Below are 20,806 nucleotides of genomic sequence, written 5' to 3' on the forward strand. Positions count from 1 at the left end.
AAGTTAATTGAAATAAAGCAAGGTTGGAAACAAATATTATTTAAAATATAAAGCAAAAAAAACACACTGTTACTGGCACACCACTAAATTGCATAGCAGTTTGTGCATGGTTTTCAAGTAACTAAATTTAATGGGAATTAATGAAAGAAACTAAAACATATTCGTGCCTCTCTAAATATTTCATTCTAAATTTAAATTTTTAATATTTATAAAAAGCAAAAATGCCATCACCATTTAAAATGCAGTTGATTGAAATTTTTAACATTTAAGTTTTTAAAAACATAAATTTTACGTTAGTAATTTTTGCCAGCTATGATTAAACTGTAATATAAAATTTAAAAAAAAAAAGCACGTTGAAATATTTTTATTGCAAAAAATAGTAAAAAACCGGTTTTAACCGTTATTTAATTTCGGTTTACGAAAACGAAAACTATGTTTTTTGGGTGTGAACGAATGATTGGAAACGAACAAAATACTTCTCGTTTTTAGTCCCCCAAAAAAGTTATAGCCAATTAAAATGTTAGCTAGATAAATTGAACGCACGATACGTTCTTCTACTCGTTAGGCACCGCCACCAGATAGATACACGTGTACTGAAATAGTTTTATTGTTTTCTCTTGCTTCTTTCATTTTATTATCATATTTATTCACCATTTGGCTAATTGTAATATGCCATTCGATTGCGAATGCTATGTAGGGTTTGCATGTACTTTATAGCGGGTTTAAATGCGGCCCGAGTTCACGTCGACCGTCCGGTGGTGGTAACGTTAAAAAAGCCGCCGTCGTCTTCGTTCGAAGTCAACCCGTTCACGCCAGCGGTTTGGCATTCGGAATTGAAAAGATGGACGACCGAACCGTGCGAATTTGATAAGCAAACCGATGCGCACGTTTCATTCATCTGCCACCAGATAGGCTATTACGGTCTCTTGCAGGACGCGGCCTACATAACTAACATGGTAACCCCTCCCACATTATTTTCGATAGGTGTCCTCTTATATCCCGGTCGTTTCGCAGAGCACGTCTCCCGGCTATTTCCGGTTGTGCCACCCCGCCATCTATATCGGCAACGTCGTTCTCTTCGTGTCACTCCTAGTGGCCGTCATGACGTATTTGTTCTGCTTCGCCGCGATCCAGATGCCAAGAAACGCGAAACACTGCCTCATCAATACCTGGCTGTCGGTGGCGCTGCTATGCTACATCTACACCTTAGGCATCTACCAGACGGAGGACCAGAAACTGTGCCAGATCGTCGGTCTGGTGTTGCACTACCTGTCCTTGAGCTCGGTGCTGTGGATCTGCGTCTCCGTCAATTCCATGTACAAGAGGTTCAGCAAGAACGGCGGCGTCATGTTGCAGGACGACGACATGCCCATGGAACAGACCGTCGCGCGGAAACCCACGCTCGGCTTGTACCTCGTAGGATGGGGCGTAGCTCTGATAGTGTGCGGCCTGTCGGCCGCGATCAATATACGCCACTACTCTTCCCCGTCGCACTGTTTTCTCCGCACCGGTCCCGCGCTGAGCGCCCTCTACGTGCCATTCCTTATCCTCCTCCTCTTTCTCTTCTTCACGTTCCTGTTGATCAAGTGTGCGATATACAAATGGAACTTTTCGCACGGCGGCCACCTCAGCGAGGGCACGCAGGCGACCGAGCACGTCGACTTGGACCTTCTGGAGCCTAGTTTCACGCAGGGAGACGCGCGGAGCACGCGCAGTTATTCGTCGAAGACGGCGACGAACGACACCGAGGACAACGAGCGGTCGCCGTCCGCTCAGCTCAAGGCGCACGTCATTTTCTTTTTCCTGTACGTGACGACTTGGCTTAGCTGCGCGTTCGCGACCGTGCCGCCCCTGAGGACGGTTCCCTACGAGGCGGAGTTTTTCAGCGTCGCGTACGCCATATTCGGCATCACGCTGAGCGCGTTCACGCTGTTCTTTTATTGTTTCGCTCGCAGCGACGTCCGGAACCAGTGGCTGCTGATGTTCAGGTGACTATTTTTCTTTAAGGAAATCGGTACCATAATACTATATTATGCAACAAGTGCGGTAAACGGCATTTAACTCACGAGTTTATTTGACACGAGCGAAGCGAGTGTTTAATAAACGAGCGACATAAAAAGTTTACCCAACGTGTTGCATACTATTTTTTCTCCGACCGTTATTTTTTGGGTACATTTTCGCAAAACTACACGAATACGTTGTCTGTAATATGTGACTGTCAGAATTGACAAACGTCAAAATTCAAGGCGTGGGAATATCTCCGAAGTGACTCGGATTCGACATCTGAAACTGATCTTTAGATGTTTATTAACAATTAGGTTTTGTTTGCGCATTTGTTAATCCCAATAAGAACAAAGTAATAGTTATGTTTTCGAAATATTAAGCATTAGATCATCTTTTTCAAATTTGAAACCTGTTTCGCTTAACAGTCTACTCAATGACATGCGAGTGCCATCAAATAATCGTTTGGTTTTTAATTGCTCCGTATTGCATGTTGGGTCTACAAGAAGAAACAAGACAGAATTATAGATATCTTACTTTTTGTATATGTTACCGTGAACCTGACTCGCATTCCGCTCTGTACCTGCTTATATAGAGTTTGAGGGGGGCGGAGTTAAAGCATGAACATTGTCTCGGATGACCTGAAGACCTGAGTCGAGGTTAAGATTGTTCGATTGCTTGTTCCTATGGATTCTGGGATTTTTCGTTGGTTGAAAAGTTGATTACATGCATGAAATGACAGGTCCTAACAGGCTTTTGTGAAGTGCGGTGTGTGGTAAATAGTGATCAACTTCCTGAAAAGTTAAATACTCTAATAAGAAGTAAACGAGAAAACAATTATTTTTGTAGCAGAAAGGTACTCTAAAATCGTTTTTAAAGTAATTTCTGCTATTAGTAAGTCTATAGACGTTCAAAACGTGTTTATATTTTATAAGCTAGTGACGAACAAAAGTTAATTGTGTTATTAAAAGCAGGTGAAACGAATATCCAGTATTATGTTACAAACAAAGAGTTGTTTAATATACTTTCCGAAACTCACACATGAATTGCAAGTCAAATACAAAAATATTGCTTATGAAGTCGTAATGCTCCATTTAAATTCGTGTTAACAGTGTCAAATGAAACACTGTGCGCCTAAAAATGGTATTCTTGAAAAACCAATGGTGAGCTCCGAATTAAATTCTAGATGTCAAGTCGATTTGATAGATTTGCAATCACACAGTGCAAGATTAATTGACCAAGTTTGCCCAGGTACGACCGTTGAAAACCAAAAGAGCGGAAGAAGTCATAACTTTTTTCATTTTTTTAAAAGATTTGGTTCTCCCGCTATATTGCAGTGACTAAGTCATATCCGAACTATGCGCTATGTGGATATTGATGACCATGTTTCAGGTGTAAGTGACATGGATGACCAAAATACCATTGAGACCAATCCACCTTCACGTCATGTATTAACTTATCTTGAACGGAAGTGGCTTTTACTTGATGAAAATCCATTTATCAAAATAAATAACAAATAAAAGTTCAGATTTTCACGAAATTATATATTTATATATTTTGACATCACAATTGTTTCGTGTCTTTATCAAATGGACATTTGATAGAGACAGCCATTGATTACCAGGATTCAGACTTTTATTAATTAGCAAACAAAAATGGCCACTTGAAGCAGCTTTTCACCCGTAATCAATTTGCAAAGAAAAGTTAATTTCCGTGGAAGAGATTTCAGCTCAAGAAATTTCTGTAAGAAAAGCAGTTTCTGCTAATTCAAAAAGCTATACACGCTGTTACAGCATCATCTAAATGTAGCTGTGAAAACAAGAGGCCATGACGGTTAGAAATAATGATTTTCGATGAATATATCGGACATACGCCAAGTAACTTGTTCAGATTCACTGATATATCCTGACAATCGCCGGGTTTCGGACTTTCACGGTAACATATACCTAGTGTAGTGTTGAATGGTGTTACGTTGCATTGATATTGAGCAGACTCTTTTTGAAGTGTATCATCTCTTAGAAGGCGATTTCAAAACTTGGTTTTCATTAACTGCCTTTGAAATATCAAAAAAAGTGGCAAGACTTAAGTTTGAAGCCTCTGTTACGCGCTGAACATAAGAGAAACTAAAGTTTAAATTGAAAATTCCCATTTGGTCACACGACATCAACTACTTGTGAACTCACCTTCCTAACAGCATGTAAGGGACATTAAAGATCATTATTATCGCATTCCCGATCGAGATATTTTAACAGGGATTCGACGAGCTCTTCGCAAGGACTGTTAAGCTGCTTTGGCATCTTGTACACTTCGCAGTCCAAACTGTTCTTAAATAAACAATTTTGGACTACAAAGTCGCCAACTATAAAAAATGTGAAGCTTAGAAGGGCACAAAATTCAACCAAACCAAAAACTCGTAATCAAAAATGTCAACACATGGATTTGGCAATTAAATTTATACTCCTTTGCTTATATTTATTTATATTGTGCGTTACGTCGCCGTCGAGTCATTCTGAGAACTAAACGTAGTCGATATTTTTATGGGATTTCCGGAATCGCCAAATATCGTATTTGGGTATTCCTTGAAGAGGGTTGTAGGTGAATTGGACATCCCAAACGCATAAAAATTTATTATAAAATATATATTATTCAATAATCATAGATAACACTCTGCAATTGTAGAGCTTCGGTAATCCGGATTAATAAAAACCGAGACAATCCGAATTAGTGAAAAAATTCACCAAATACACATTATTAACACAAAAAATGTAAACATTTACTAACCCCTAAATGATGCTTTTCAACCTCTAAGAAATTTTCGACTCGTCTTTTGCGGCTTTTTTATAAGTCGGGGATTCACCTAGAGAACACCATAAAATTTACAGAACACATGATCCGGACTATGGAATACATAATAAATTCGGATTATAGAATACATAGTGCAAATAAATAACATTTTAATTTTGTCCTTATTACTAGAGTTCGGATTAGCGAAACTCTACTAGATATTGATCGGATTTGTCTAGTCAATTAAGAAGCTAACTTAACTTAAATTTCAATCAGTCAGTCGTGAAATATTTCGGTAGTTAGCGATAATCTGGTCAATATTTGTTGTTTATGTATTGTTGAAGTGGGAAGAAACCCAGTATACAAAATACTTAATGTATTACTTTCCGGAGCGATACTGTCCTGCCATCTACATCCCAAGAGGCGAATGGTTGTCGAATATAATTTTACAGAGCAACGCCAAAAAAGCCGCCTTCAGTGCGATATTAATTTTTTCGTTATAGATCACAGTTTTCAATTAAATTTGTTTGTCGTCGTGTTCGTAGGTGGATGAGGCACAAAAGGGTGTTTCGGTTTCACACCGTGTCGGACACGTCGCCCACGTTGCAGGCCCAACCGTTGCCCCTACCCCCTCGACCCAACAGCGAAGTTCATTTCACGTCGAGGTCGTCGAGTCGCAGCTCGCACCGGGCCAAATCGATTTCGTTCAAGGGACACGACCTGAACGACTCGATCAGTAATCGGAATTCGTTGCCCACAAGCAGTAAGATCAACAACCTGAATTTGGTAAGGACTTGCCCTTTTTTTCGAAGTTATTATTATTATTATTACAATCTTACTTCCATGGATCATGGAAACATGACGAAATTGACAGTCCTACAGTAAAGAGTTTTATATGCTAAACCATGGTTATGTGATTGTTAGAAACAAAGTGTTATCTTTAAAAAACGTATAGAGGCTATATCTTCTTTTTCTTTACACGACGTCTTGTAACATGACTTTTCTACCAATCCCTTTACTTTTATCGAGTCTTCCTTGCATGATGTCATATAATATTGTGTATTTTTAATTTGGAAGTAAGTGCCTGAGGTAAGTTGTTTTTCGAACTTTAACCACGGACATCAGTTTTGTTCTATCTTCCATGCGTCTTAATCCTTCTGCATTGGTAGGTTGTGCTGTCCAAGCCATCAAGCATTTTGAATGCTTTGAGTCTCTATATATTTTAGTGTCCAAGACTCCAACCCGTACAACAATAATGACCAAAAAATTATAATCTTATTGACATTTTCAGATAAGCAGATAAGCTGCGAATCTATTGAAGAGCTGTGGTGACATCACACAACCCTGTTTAATGCCTTTCTGTATCGAGACTTCATTCGTTTCATCTTTGTCTATTTTTACTGTAGGAGTTTGGTTGTAATAGATGTTTTTTATGAGCTTAATGTCCCCTTAATCGGTGTTGACGTGTTTTAGTTGATCTACAAGTTTTGTGTGTTGCACCTGTTCGAAACCCCTTTGAAATTGAAAGGTTCCTATTCCGCGTCTAAATCCAAATTGAGTGTTTATCTTTCTTCTTGACATCTTTTATAGGTTCTGCTTTTTATTACTTTCAAGGACACTTTAAGGGATTGGCCCATCAAGCTAATGAAACGATAGGCACCACAACACCCAAGGTTGTTCTTGATTTTGTAGAGGTAAAAACACCTATACAAGCCATTCTTTTGGGAGTTTCTTCCTCTATACATTTGATTAAACAATTTGTTTTGCCTGCTGTATACCAGCACATTTTACAAGGAGTTGGAGTTTTTATAACCACATTAGATGACATACAAATTTACTTATCATTTAGGAGTAAGGAAATGCAGTTGGCCAATTCGAGAATTAATATAGATTTAAGGAGAATATTGAGATTTCGAGTGAACACCTCTTGAAACTCAGTACCGGCAAATCAAAAGTTTCGCAGTAATTAATCGGTTGCAGATGCTAAAAGCTCTTTTCCAATTTTTATTAAGAACTTGGTTGTTCCAGTGACCGATAAAAGCAAATCTAGGCTTAATTTTTGCTCCAGATTGCGTTTTATATGATCCTATACGACACAACTGAGAAAAGGTGAATCCAAATTAAACAAAGTTTGAAGAAAATCGCATCTCCTTACCTAAGGGATCAGAATGGCAAACTGAAACTTCATATCACAGTTTTTTTTTTGTACATAATTTAGAAGTGAGGAGAAAGAGTATATTTACGAGACCAAAACATCAAAAAGAGATTTGTAAGAGATCATTTACATATAACATTGCTTCAATTTTAAACTGTGTCCGCGTCGTTGATGTCTGCCCCTTTGACCAAACCCTTATACATCACACTTAATATGTTTGATATCTCGATTTTTCTATTGTAGCGTGCACTAACAGTACACGTATAGTAAAAGCTCTTTATTCACTCTTTCTTCATTTGTGTTTTCACTATTCGCGGATTAAAAAAATGCGACCCAATTTCAATGCTCGCAGCTAAAAATTTAAAAATTTCTGAAATAAGGTCGTCTATAGCTTCAACTTCACCATCAGCGAAAATTGTTCGTGATCCAGCAATAGAAAAAATGGAAGTAGCGTTGTCATTATGAACCGAAGACCAAAAAAGGTGCCCCTGAATAGTCTAATGGTCCGGGCGAAGGCAAATTGTCTTTGCTCTCAGTTTATATAACCTGATAGTAGATGGAGGACTTCAAGCATCGGAAAGTTGGTTCAATAAATTTCAGGTGGGTCAATTATTGCATAATATTAAAATTGTTGGAGAAGCAGCACCTGCGGGCACTGCTGCAGCAGAACGATATCCAGAAGAACTTGCAAACCCAGTTGCTGAATAAACCTTTGCAAGTATTTAATGCAGGCTAAAGTGCACTGTTTTGGAAGAGAATGTCAAAAGCGAAAGGTTGCTCCTGGATTTTAGGCAGCAAAGGATAGAGTTACACTGCTGCTATGTTCTAATGCATCTGGAGATTGTTTCATTAAGCAACTGATACTTTACAGATGGTTTAATCGTTGGGCCTTAAAAAATCAAAACAAAGACAACCTCCCAGTATTTTGGCGTGCTAATAAGAAAGCCTGGGTTACAAGCGCAATTTTTTGTGACTTGTCCCGAAATTGTTTTGTTTCTGAAGCTGAAACTTATTTAAAAAAAAAACAGAATTTAGACTTTAAAGCATTCCTAGTTTTGGACAATGCACCAGGTCATCCTCGCGTACTTGAAATTCGCATCCAAATATAGGGTATTTTTTTTCGATGTTTAGAACTTTAAGTTGCAATAAAACAACGATGGATTATTGGATTGACATGAATTTTATTTATACGAAAGATAATCCTGTTGCATTACATTTTAAATATGATTTCTGGCATATGACCGCCACGGCTGGCGCGGATGTAGTCTTGACATTAAATTTTCAATGATTTTTCCAACATTTGTGGCCGTCTATCGGCAATAACACGGCGAATGTTGTCTTCCAAATGGTGAAGCGTTTGTGGCTTATCCGCATAGACCAATGACTTTTCATAGCCCCACAGAAAGTAGTCTAGCGGTGTTAAATCACAAGATCTTAGAGGCCAATTCACAGGTCCAAAACGTGAATTAGGCGGTCACCAAACGTGTCTTTCAATAAATCGACTGTGGCACGAGCTGTGTGACATGTTGCGCCGTCTTGTTGAAATCACATCTCCTGGAAATCATGGTTATTCAATTCAGGAGTGAAAGAGTTAGTAATCATAGCTCTATACCGATCACCATTGACACCACCAGTCCATAAAGCGCACCAAACAGTCAGTGTTTCTGGATGTAACGGTGTTTCGACATACACTTGAGGATTGCTCCAAATGCGGCAGTTTTGTTTGTTGACGTAGCCATTCAACCAGAAGTGCGCTTCATCGCTAAACAAAATTGCTTATGAAAATCGGGAATAACGGCAATCTCGTTTTGGGCCCATTTGACGAATCTACACCTTACTTGATGATCGTTTGGCTTCAATTCTTGCACGAGTTGGATTTTGTAAGCACGTAAACCAAGATCCTTCCGCAAAATCTTCCATAAAGTGGATGGACACAAATCCAATTCCAGTGCTTGATGGCGAATGGACTCATTCGGGTCTTCCTCAATGCTACGCTGTACAGCAGCAATAGCTTCTTCTGTACACACTGTACGGCGTCTCTGGAGATGCGAGTTATCAATAAGAGTAAACGTGGCGCGAAAATGTTCCATGGTTAATCGAATTAACTGCTCTGATGGACGATTATGTCGACGATAAAATGGACGTAGTGCGCGATACGTATTCCGCACAGAACCATTATTTTCGAAATAAAATTGCACTATTTGCAAGGGTTGTTCAGGCGTGAGTCTATTCATGATGAATTGCCAAACCAAACTGAGAATAAATCACTTGACAGCTGTTAAATCGGTCGCCATCTTGAACAGTGATGGCAACTTAAAGTTCTGTACATCAAAAAGAAACACCCATTATAAAAGTGATATTTTTACTTCCTAACACGACGGAATAATCCAAGCTTTTAAGCTCCATTACATTAGACGAACTTTCAAAATCATATTGGATAATATGGAATGTCATCCTGATGTGAATGTTATGAAAGAAATTTGACATAGCAAAATGCATTGTAAACATAAAAGAGCCATTGGAAGAACTGAAAAAAAAAATTCAAACTTTGACTGCAACCTTAGCCGAAATTACCAATGGAATAGCAATGGGTTCGAACAAATAGAGTCAATTGACATTCAGGAATTACTTGAATCGCAAGATGAAGATTTCACTGAAAGCGACTTTTAGGAAATGTTAAATTTACCGCCCAATGAAGGTTTAAGAGTGGCAAATGAGCTTAATTTGGAACTGGACGAGAAAGAGCAATGGACTGTATTTTTTGTTAAATTGAAGCTAGAAATAACGCGGCGATTCAAAAAATAATATATTGATGTAACGAGACGAAAAATGACAATCTCTTTTCTTCTTGGCCTACCTTGATGTAGCTCTGGCTGTTGACCGGCACAATTTCGCAATACTTGACGGCACTCGAGATTTTAATTCTGGCACGCGGAAAATGCTCTCACGTTGGTCTCTACCTGAGTCGTACTAGTCCCGATTACAGCGGAGTACGACACCCAAGCGACATACGAGTTTTTCCTGGCCATATACCCAGTGAGATTGTCACCAAAATGCGCGGAGAATATAACCGCAGCAATTAATTAAATGAAAACCAATTTCAATTTGCTCGATACAAAAATTCTCGAATTACAAAAATTAAAGAGGAAAAATAAAACAAAACAATTACAATTGGACGGAACAGGAACAAAGTCTTATTTTTCATAGGCAAATGCGTATCAGTCTGAGTTGAAGGAGCTTTTAAAAAACTGCCAATCAAGAGAACATCACAAAATTCTTCAATCCATTGCCTAAAATGTTCAAAAAACTTCAAATAAATTGATTCTTTTATATATTTGTTTTTTTTTTATACCTAGGAACGTATCCCCTATAATCCCATATAAATTCACGGAATTCAGGGTTTCTGTAATAACGGGATCTTTATGGAACATATACACCGCGAATAAACAGCTTTTACTGTATGTATTTTACTACTTTTAATTTGATGGGAGAGCCCAAACAGCATTTGGAATTTTCTGGGAAGCTGAATTCAGCATTGCCTATTTCCGTGCAAATAATTTTTATTATGATTGTTGTTATGCGATTTGTTTTGCTTATACTTTAAATGTATTATTATTATATGAAAGAACATTTTCCGAGGATTGTGTTTTTCGCTTGCACACGAATTTTCGTTTAGCCCCGCACACAGAAATCTGTGAAACTTTGGTGGTGATGTCGATGCGTCAAAGGTACTCGTTTCTTTCAGCAAGCGCAGTATAGGTCGGGCGTGGTGCCCCATATAATCGAGAACCCGACAGTGTCGGCTGACATATTCTACAATCCTTATCAGATAATCGCGGCCCGGCGATTTTTCCGCAAGCAGAGGCGGGAACGGATGAAGCGGAATAATTTGGTGGCCCGCCCCCCTCGCGACGTCAACAGCGACTCCAACTCGGTGATGTCGGAGCCGAGGCCCGTACGGATCAAGCACAACGACCGGCACGACTTCTTCGGTACAAACTCGAAAGTACGGCCTCAATATGTTGATAGTGTATGCATATGCAGGGTGTGATTTTACTGACATCATATAATCTAATTAGTGAATCTGGAACTGGAAAATGTGATTGATACAAAGCACAAAAACATAGAAAACTAGAAACTGCCTATGACACACCGCCAAATTCTTTGCATATTTTCTATTACTCTTTGTAATAGCAATATCCAAAAACACTTTTTTTTCCTCGAAAAAACAGAAAAACCTGACGTAGTTCAAGACGCACGTGAAATCTATGTCGCTATGATTAAAAATAGAACCATTAGCCCGTCACTATTTCTGCACCACGTTGACATCTCCCTTGATTATCTATATCTATGACCGCTAAATAATAATAATAACAATAAAGGCTTTATTGCAGGGAATTACAATAGGTGAACTTAAGGCAGCTAGCTTAACCTACTTACGACCTACAAAACAACCACTACAATGACCCTATAATTCTATTTAACATTTAATTTAGTTAATTAATAATTAAACAGAAGCAAAGAAAAAGGAAGAGATGGAAAGGGTCGAAATATCAAGCAGGCGGAATGAGCATCAACTCGTAAAAAATGCTTAATAGTTGGTCTAATAGCGTTCTTAAATTTTGCACCAGTTAATTGTCTAATATTATGTGGGACTTTTTTTTTTTGATAATTTAGCTTTAACTAATGAGTTCGAGTTCGAGAGTGACGGATATCCAACTTATGAGTGTCGTAACGGAATTTGATATTCTTAAAAAAAGTTAGCGCTTGTAATGTACAGGGTGGCCCATTTAAGGGGGCCTATACCTACGAGTATACAAAAGTTGTTTACATTTTATTGCATTTTTTCTATAGGCCTTTCAACGACAAATTCAACGATATATATGAGTATGGGTCTGTGTTGCACCGTTTCTAACTTAATAGCGATCATCTTCAGAGTTCGGGTCATGTTTAAACCATCATTGTCGGGTTGCTTATTAACTTTTTAAACTTTTTTCCATCTATTATTTTTACGAAAATCTTGCTTTTCTTTAGACAATGACAAATTTAAAATATTTTCTTGAAATACGCGGTGTTGCCACGCTTCGCAAAAATGATACTTTTCCCAAATTTCTTAAATGAGACACCCTGTAGATTTTTGGTTTTTCGAATAGCCACTTTAATAGCAATTTCAATTATATAACATAGCACGGGTTTCTGACTTACCGTTTTGGCTTAATCGGCAGATAAAAGTAAAAACTGGGTATAAGATTTAAATTATTAAGATATGAGACTGGGAATTAGCTCGTTATCAATTTGTTCACAACCGTTTTAGTGCATTGTTAAGAAGTGGTATTAAAAACAGAATATTAAGCTTTGCACAATTTTGCCAAATTTCTCAAATTCCTTATTTCTACGTTTAAATGTCTACGTGAAATGATTACAGTAAATTAACACTAATTACTAATGCATATTACTTACTAGTAAAATTAATGAAATTAGTTTTTCAATATGTCCGCCGTTTTGAAGAATACAAGGATTCCTAGCTGGCCAGGAGATAGTTCCGTTTTGTCAAATCCACACTTTGATGGTAAGGAGCGCAATCTTGCTGCCAAATTAAATTTGGTAGCTATCTTTGAGGAATATTTTTATTTAAAAGTGGCCGAATTTCGTTCCTTAATAAATTTAAATGTCGTACGGATGTTACATTTTGTTCGTAAAGTATGGGTCCTGAAATTCTAGAACTCCAGATTGCACATCATACTTTTACGGATCTTTGCCCCTGTTTGTGTATATTTTCTAATAAATTTTTCTAAATAAATTAAATTTTGAAATATGTATCTAAAAAATGCCTACGCATCATATTATTGCAAAATTCGAGTCTTAAGTTGCTGTTTTTGTACTGGTGTGAATTTAAATCGTTTATAACTGTTAATTTTTAACCATGTTTGAAGTGTGGTTCGTCTTACGTCTACATCTGAAACGGCAAGAGCGGTGGAGGTCTCTGGAGTATTTTCAAAATGCAGAATAATATCTAGTTGCATATTTTCATCCACTACTTTTTTCACTAAAACACTTCCATTTGTCCGAAACTGCTGGTATATTTTGGCAAATATCTGGTATATTTTGGCAAATATTTTTTTTCTTTGCAATATCTATGAGGTAATTTGGCTCTCTGAGAGCCAGAGCCGGACTTTTGTTATTGGCGATGTAACATTCTAATAGGTCAACTTTTTTCTCTTTCCTATACATTATACAAAATAGACTCAACAAAAATGCAACTTAATAAAATAAATAGAAAATAGTGGAAGTGGAAGAAAATTCGCTTAAAGTATTATAATACACTGATACCCGTCAAAACGTCAGTCCATTACCACAACAGAGATTACTATTGTTTTCAAAGCTACTGCGATGATTATGACAAAAAGGTCAAAATTCATAATATTATCAATTTAGTGTTTGTGTCTTTCAACTGGCAGGGTTCTATTTATTTTTGAAAGACTTATTAAGAATATGAATGTTTTTGAAAGGTTTTTTTCCGTTTAAGGATCTTATTTACAAGATTCTTAACTTATGACGTAAAAGAATTTAGGTATTATTGAAAAATAATTGCTAATTAAGCCAAAACGGTAAGTCAGACCCCCTACTATGTTATATAATTGAAATTGCTATTAAAGAGGCTATTCAAAAATGCAATAATATACAGGGTGCCTCATTTAAGAAAATTGAGAAAAGTGGCAACACTGTGTATTTGAAGAAAATATTTTAAATTTGATTATTGTCGTTCTTTTCGTAAAAATGGATGGAAAAAAGTTTAAAAAGTTAATAAGCAAGCCAACAATGATGGTTTAAACATAACACGAATTCTGAAGATGCTCGCTAAGTAAGTTTGAAACGGTGCATCACAGACGCATACTCATATATAACGTTGAATTTTTATTTGAAAGGACTATTCAAAAATGCAATAAAATGTAGGGTGTTCTATTAAAAAAAAATACTTTGCTTTACCACCCTGTATATAAAAAAGTGACGATTAGGAAAAAAAATTAGGTCATTTTAATAGAAACAACTTTTGTATTAATTTTTTTTGGGTTACGCCCGTTGGTTTCGAGATATGAGTATAAGGACCACCCTGTACGTCTTTCACTAACTTTTTTTTCAATTTGTTGTTTAATAATTTTTTTTGGTATAAATAAGTTTTACATTACAAAAGTTTTTGCGAATACAATTGCTAACATGGCCTTAGTTCGCTATCCATGACCATATAGATTTTTTGTAATGTAAATGAGTTCCAGCAAAGAGCTGTTGAGGTAAACCTTAACATGTTTGGAGTATAACTTGTGATTTCCCTGGATGATATTCGGACACATTAAACTTTTATCAGCACTAATAATGGAGTTTGAATTTATATGATTCGCAATCTTCTTGTTAACATTTAACAAGGAATCCAACAGGGTGTGTTGGTAGACAAAATAGTAAGATCGCATAATCAGTTGACTTATATTATGTCATTTCAATAACACCCTTTATATCTAGTAGTTGCATGGTTTATCATAACACGACGTAATTCGGCGCTGATTTTAAAATCTCGAAATAGGTGAACAACACAAATATCCACGTGGAACAGGTGCGCCGGACGCTGCGCCAAAGGAACCCGAACATCTTCTCGGACAGCGACGACTGCGATTCGAAGGGCCTCCCTCTCGAAAAGCTCGCACTCGACAATTCGGAACGGTGCAGGAAGCGAGGTACGTGATTTCATCATTTGATTCCGTCCAGCCTCCGAAAGTTAATTTTGTCTTTTGTGCAGACCCGTACCGACGCAAATGTCGTAAAAAGCTCGACGGTGCCATCGAGACGCCCATGCAGACGATAATGAGGACCGTCTCGCAACAGTGCACTTTGGAGTACAGTTCGGACAGTGCCGTGTCCGATTCCGTGCTCGATAAGAACGGCGCCGGGTCGCCGGTGTCGCCGAAGGAGGCGGTGCGGCGCGACCCGAACCCTAAAGGGGCGGACGCCACGCCAGAAACGACCTTACACGTATGTGTGAGGCGGGAAAATAGTCATCTGGGCGAGGACGACGACGAGGAGGAACACCAGTACGTGGAGATCGACGAGTTCAGGTCGGAAACGACGAGATTGAGCGGTGCCGAGCTGAAGAGGAAGAAGGGGACGTTTATGCAGCGGTGAGTCTTTGACGACGCGAATGTGGTGGAAATCTCGACCAAAAATCCCGCTCTAATAGGCTGATTTAAGAAATTAATAGGCGAAGTCTCGTTAAAAAGCTTATTTATTCGGAAACGACGTAATAAAGTCAACGGTATGGCATGGTCAATGTATTAAAACAGACTGAAACAAAAATATTCTTCGAGGAAGCGGCGCGATAATAGCTCACATCTGTGTAAACAAAACCTTCAGTGTGCAGCCCATGAGCGTAAATCTGTTAACCCTGTCATCAATATATTTACCCAGGGACGCAGTTACGTTTCACGGGCGAGCAAAAAATTTAGGAGGCTCAAGAAATTTCAAATAATTAGAAAAAAAAAGGTTTATCACCAAATCATCTAGGTCTAGTACGCAGTGAATTATTTGATTTCCGACAAACGCGGATGCAGATGTTTGTTACCTCTGAGTTTATTATCAGCGTAGTTTCGATTTTTTGTGACATAACGTAAGTTCGACGCAAATAGGTACTTTCCAGTTTATTGTTCATTTATCTCCATAAAACTTATGATTGATTGGTATATTTTAGATCTTAGGTGTATTTAACTGATCATAATGCCTTTAGATCCTATTGTTGTGGCTTAAATTATAGCATTGATACAAAATGGTCGAGGAAAACGAGAAACTGCAAGAATGGTTGGTACGTGTCTATGAACTGTACAAAATGTATACCAACCGTACGAGGAGACTGGCTTGAGAGGGCCAGGATCCTGTGAAAGAAGGATCACCAACCAAAAGCATGAGCGATTTGTGGTGTCCGCCATTTTGCGGAATAGCTTCTGTTTGACCTCAAAATCCACTTCAAGAGACTAGAAATATTAATATTGGCTAAAGAATTGTTGGAAGAAGGCTTTATGCTAATGTCGAAGGATCTCTACAGGACCGTCATTGCACCAACAGCATGGAATAGCAAGATTAGCTTTTGCCCGAAATCAACTAAGCAAAGTAAGCAAAATACTGTCTTCCGATGAATGCCGTTTTTGCCTCACCGGGCTAGATGAAGGTCGGAGGGTAAGGAGAAGACCCTTAGAAAGATATGCTCCAGGTTGTGTTAATGAAAAACTTCCATATGGTGGTGGTTCCGTTATGATTTGGACGGGAAGCTATTCAGAAGCACCCACAGAGTTCGTTTTTGTATCGAATGGCTCTCTGACTGTTCACAAGTACATTACGGAAATACCGAATGATCACCATGTTCGAAAATGGCATTTTTCTGCACGATAACGCTAGACTCCATACCAAAATTGTCAGTCAATATCTGGATGATGTTGGAATTAGGCGGTTTGATTGGCCAGCACTCAGTCTAGATATGAATCTCATCGAAAATATGTCAGGCGAGATGGAAAGACGTCGTGAAAGACATACTCGAGCTCCAAGAAGTGCCCAAGAGCTGAGAGAGTGTTAATGCAGGAATGGAACAACATCGACCAGAACGTAATCCGTAATTTAATTCGTCGATTAAGAGCAGTCAAAAACGCAAGAGGAGATGCCCGTTATTAATCTTCAGGTTTTCTGAGTACTATTGATTGTTACTCGTTTCTTTAGTTACAAATATAAATTAATTGGACCTTGTTTATAATGGACAGTTTCTGTTTTCCGACAAAATTATGAAAACCAATATAAGATTTTCCTATTAAATGTTAAATTCAGTTATAGAGAAAAGAAGGTAGAGAAGGATGGATAATTTTCCATCTACGAGATCGACGATTCAGTGATAATTTTTTTTCCAAAAAAAATTGTAATTTCCTGAGTGACCTAATTTCTTTGCCCGCCAGTGAAATTCGAATAACAAAAATAGTTGAAATGAATAACTACACTGTTTCACGTTTTCGTTTATATTTCACTCGATGGTGTCATTTATACTGTCCTTCATGTAGTGAACAAGATGACAAAATTTTATCGAATTTTCGATGGTTTACAGCCTTTATTAAGTTAAATTAAACAAATAATTAAAATAAGATACCTGTTTAACAATGAATGAATTTACATTGATAATTTTGTTAAAAGTAGTTTGTGCATGTAATGAATGTTCTCTGCAGCGGTGCATCCATTTTTACCGTTATAGGGTCACTATATTATCTAATAATAATATAATTAATGAGTTAAACTAATGTTACAAGCATTTCAATCGGCGGCCACCTCCTTTTCCTTCCGCCCTTATTTGATGCCTTACAATTAAAAGTGATGTGCCAAAAAGATTTAGAATTTTATAAGGATGACAGTGGTATTATTCTTTTACTAACTCATAATAAATATGATTTACCCACTCCGTACTGAAGTTAATATCCGCGCATGCTCGCCTAGATTTTGATTTTACTGCAAAACAGTAAATGGGAGTCTTGGTAACCGCGGCTTAAATTGTATCGGTTTTTAAATTTGTTGAATGCGGGCAATAGAGTTGTTTCCTGTTATTAGGTTACGTTCTCCGTCCGAGTTTTCGCGAACCAGCAGCGTCTCGGCGACGGACATCGACGAGATTTATCAGCAAATAAGGCGGGACCCGGTCCAACCCAAGGGCTATAGGCGGGACTACGCGACCGTGCCCGCCCAACGCGCCCATTCCAGCCCGTTCCTACATGACTCCGCCCTCAGGGGCGGGGCCGCTTCGAAAAGAAACCGCGTGGTCTGCGGAGGTGGTTCGTTTGACGTCGAGAGTAAGGTTTAAGTTCTGGTGGGCGCAAGGGTATTTTTTTTTCTTTTTAATAACACTCGAAAGAGATGAAAGACTTTTTTTTGTCGCGAGCGATCCCAAACGTATACAACACACATACAACACACGGCAACACTGGCGTCTGGCTTTAGTTTTATTCCGTTTTCGGGTGCTCCGACTAGTTTTATGAATCTGAAGTATGTTTTTAAGTTAACGAGAATAATTTATTTAAGTTTTTAATGCTCTAGGATAAGGATGTACGTTCCTAATGTTTTAACCAAGTATCTTGTGTGTGACGTTGCATTTTGCGCTCTCTATTGACGGCATTGTGTATTAGATGTAATCAGTTGTTGTTTCATGACAAGTAACGACTGACAAAATTTGCTTGGCGATTGAAAACTTGATCGGAGGTATGCTTCCGGTGTTGTAAGCTTGCGTGCAACGCGTTTCCAAATCTGACGACAATTTCCCGTTTTTCCCGAATTTATGACTGAAACAAGATTTAATCGGAAGCCCGGGCAAAGCGGATATGTTTAAAGAGAAAATAGATTCTGCTATTTATGATCCACTTCGAATGAAAAAATATGTTAAATCCAGACAATTGTCTGAACTGTCTTTTTTCTTCTAACTTAAAAAACAAATGTATTCGCTTTGCCAACTAGCATGGCAAAGTAAATAAAAAATACGTTGTATAAAAAACAACAAAAAGTGTATTGTGGTAATACAAATAAGTTAGAAAACAAACGCTAATTCAAAAGTGCATAATACCCAGTGTAATTAGTGCATTGCTCATCAGTTCATTGTTTACAGCCTCTGCACTAGATCCGTTCTCCAGTTCCAATGGCTCCCTAGAATCCACGCAGTTACAATCTTTTTCTGAACTGTTGTTAGCTAATGGCCTACCATCGTCAATTTTTTTAATTTTGTTCTTATTGGATGTCTGTGTGAATCAGTGCTTGTTTTTTCTCTTTTGAAACTTTTACACTGCATTTTTTAAGCTGCTCCTTTTTTATCGGAGTTGAGGATTTTTGAGATTTTCATTTTCTAGAACCAGTCGATGGTGGTTAGTTATTTTCGGAACGGGTCGTACATGAAGGGGGCTGACATATTGTTGTGACTCACCCAAAGACACTCTTGACATTTTTAGTGTAGTAACAGGCAAAACATATTAAGATTTTTGCTAGTTGATGCAACAGGAATGGAGACTTAACGCGTGCTTTTGACAGTACAGAAGATGACATGATGATTTTTTGTTAATTAATGCAATATGTGATTTTGCTACCGTTCAGAAGTAGTTCTACTTGATGTCTTGGCAAGAGATTGCTCAGGAGCAGGAAAAGATAGAAAAGACGAATTCGAAGAACCTGTATCTTTTTTAACAAAATTTAGGTATAGCTCAGCGAGTGATTTTCATTTCTATTCACTGGAATCTCCTGGAGGTGATCTGTTAATGGAAGCTGGTGCCAGGTCATCTTCGTTAGGACGTTAGGATTAAAGAATAGATGCCCGTATTGCCGAACCCACTAACTGCATTTTGGTCAGTGGAATCTTTGAAATGCGCCTGTGTAAAAATGTCATATTGATTGATTATTCAATCAAAATGATTTTTTGAAATGTATTTAGTTCATGCTCAAAATACTTCTATATGAGACAGTAGACAGATACGTCCAGGAGGATAAACAATAATAAGGTTATGTTATTGCAAGTGACTAATTCCAAAGCTGGATAAAACTTATGGGGCTCAGGGTTCTCCAGATGTAGCAAGCACTTTCTTTCTTCTCTTGGTGTAACAATCTCCACAAAATATTTAAGCCAAAGCAAGAATGTTGGACCATTCACCCAATCATTATCGGGTGCAGGATCCTTGAGAAACTGTTCTACTTGAGGTGAGGCAATTGAGGTTGGTTCTGGGGCATACAGTGTAACATCTCCACCAGCTTTTCCATTTTTAAACGGATTGTTAATTTGATTATCTTCCGCGAAATCATACGTCAATTTTAAAAAATCGGATTTCGCTAAAACGAAGAAAAGTAATATGCATAATGTGTTTATTAAATTCAATCTCTTGTGTACTGGTGAAAACTGTCATAAACCTGCCCAATTTTCCTTTTTTGCCTATTGAACGTAACCTATGAAATACCATACTCCTTTGAATCTGTCACAATAGTTCACCAATTTTTGTTAACGCAATCGCCATGGTCTCCTCGTTCCAGCTTGCCTACTAACATACTTATAAACCATCTGAAACCAAGAAAAAGAATTACACAAGGTTTATTAAAGGCTAATTAAATTATAGCTCTTATTAAAAAATGCATATCGAGCAAAGCAAATACTCACCAGGTGAAACGAAGAATCTTCACCTTTAAACAAATGGATTTAAGGGTCGTGACGCCGCATAAACATTATTACATATATCTGACGCCTTATTACGTTACAAATATCAAGAAACTTACTTTGAAACAAATATTTTAACAGAACAAATTTTTAAAACGAGTAAAACGAATAATAATGCCGCGTTTATTTTTCGCTTGGTTCGCTTTGCCCCGGGCTTCCTCTAGACTCAGCTGCCATTATAATATACAGGGTCTCAGTTATTAAATTTCGCTTGTTATGGCGTTAGGGTCTCGTAATTGAAAAGCAACCCGCAGAGTTCAGAGTTCATAACCTCAAATATGTAACGATCTGCCGCCCGTTGTCGTCATTTTTTCGTAACGCCGCGTACCAGATGCGCACGTGTTCGTGAAATGCTCAATAATTGTTCTTAAAGCGTGGAATTTAAATTTGATCTGCATTCACCCAAAGTACGTTTGACATTACGCACGTGTCAAATTTTCCGGCGTCTTCCTCGACGCGCCACGAAAATCTGTGATACGACTATGATATTGAACAAAATATATCCTTAGGCAGTTATCAATTTACTGCAGTACAACTTACCGAGATACTGGACGACATTTTTGATAAGTATTTTTGTCGGAGCTTGGCCTTAGGTGTAAATAAGTTTGTAGGTGTGC

General features: G+C 37.9%; 1 protein-coding gene across 2 annotated transcripts in view; it reads left to right on the forward strand.

Annotated features, from left to right (window-relative positions):
• LOC132701773 (adhesion G protein-coupled receptor A3) overlaps positions 1 to 20,700 on the forward strand; it is a 31,932-nt gene extending 11,232 nt beyond the window's left edge. The window contains exons 6-12 of one of the 2 annotated variants that reach the window (XM_060669951.1): positions 718 to 956; positions 1,015 to 1,988; positions 5,331 to 5,571; positions 10,686 to 10,970; positions 14,517 to 14,667; positions 14,730 to 15,108; positions 17,561 to 20,700. In XM_060669951.1, coding sequence (XP_060525934.1) covers positions 718 to 956; positions 1,015 to 1,988; positions 5,331 to 5,571; positions 10,686 to 10,970; positions 14,517 to 14,667; positions 14,730 to 15,108; positions 17,561 to 17,810 — 2,519 coding nt within the window. In that variant the 3' untranslated portion in view covers positions 17,811 to 20,700. The remainder of the gene's footprint in view (positions 1 to 717; positions 957 to 1,014; positions 1,989 to 5,330; positions 5,572 to 10,685; positions 10,971 to 14,516; positions 14,668 to 14,729; positions 15,109 to 17,560) is intronic. The other variant, XM_060669952.1, reaches the window with a different exon arrangement.
• Positions 20,701 to 20,806: the final 106 nt, after the last annotated feature.

Source organism: Cylas formicarius, unplaced genomic scaffold, assembly GCF_029955315.1.
Source record: "Cylas formicarius isolate icCylForm1 unplaced genomic scaffold, icCylForm1.1 PGA_scaffold_5__7_contigs__length_24384050, whole genome shotgun sequence".
NCBI classification, from domain to species: domain Eukaryota; kingdom Metazoa; phylum Arthropoda; class Insecta; order Coleoptera; family Brentidae; genus Cylas; species Cylas formicarius.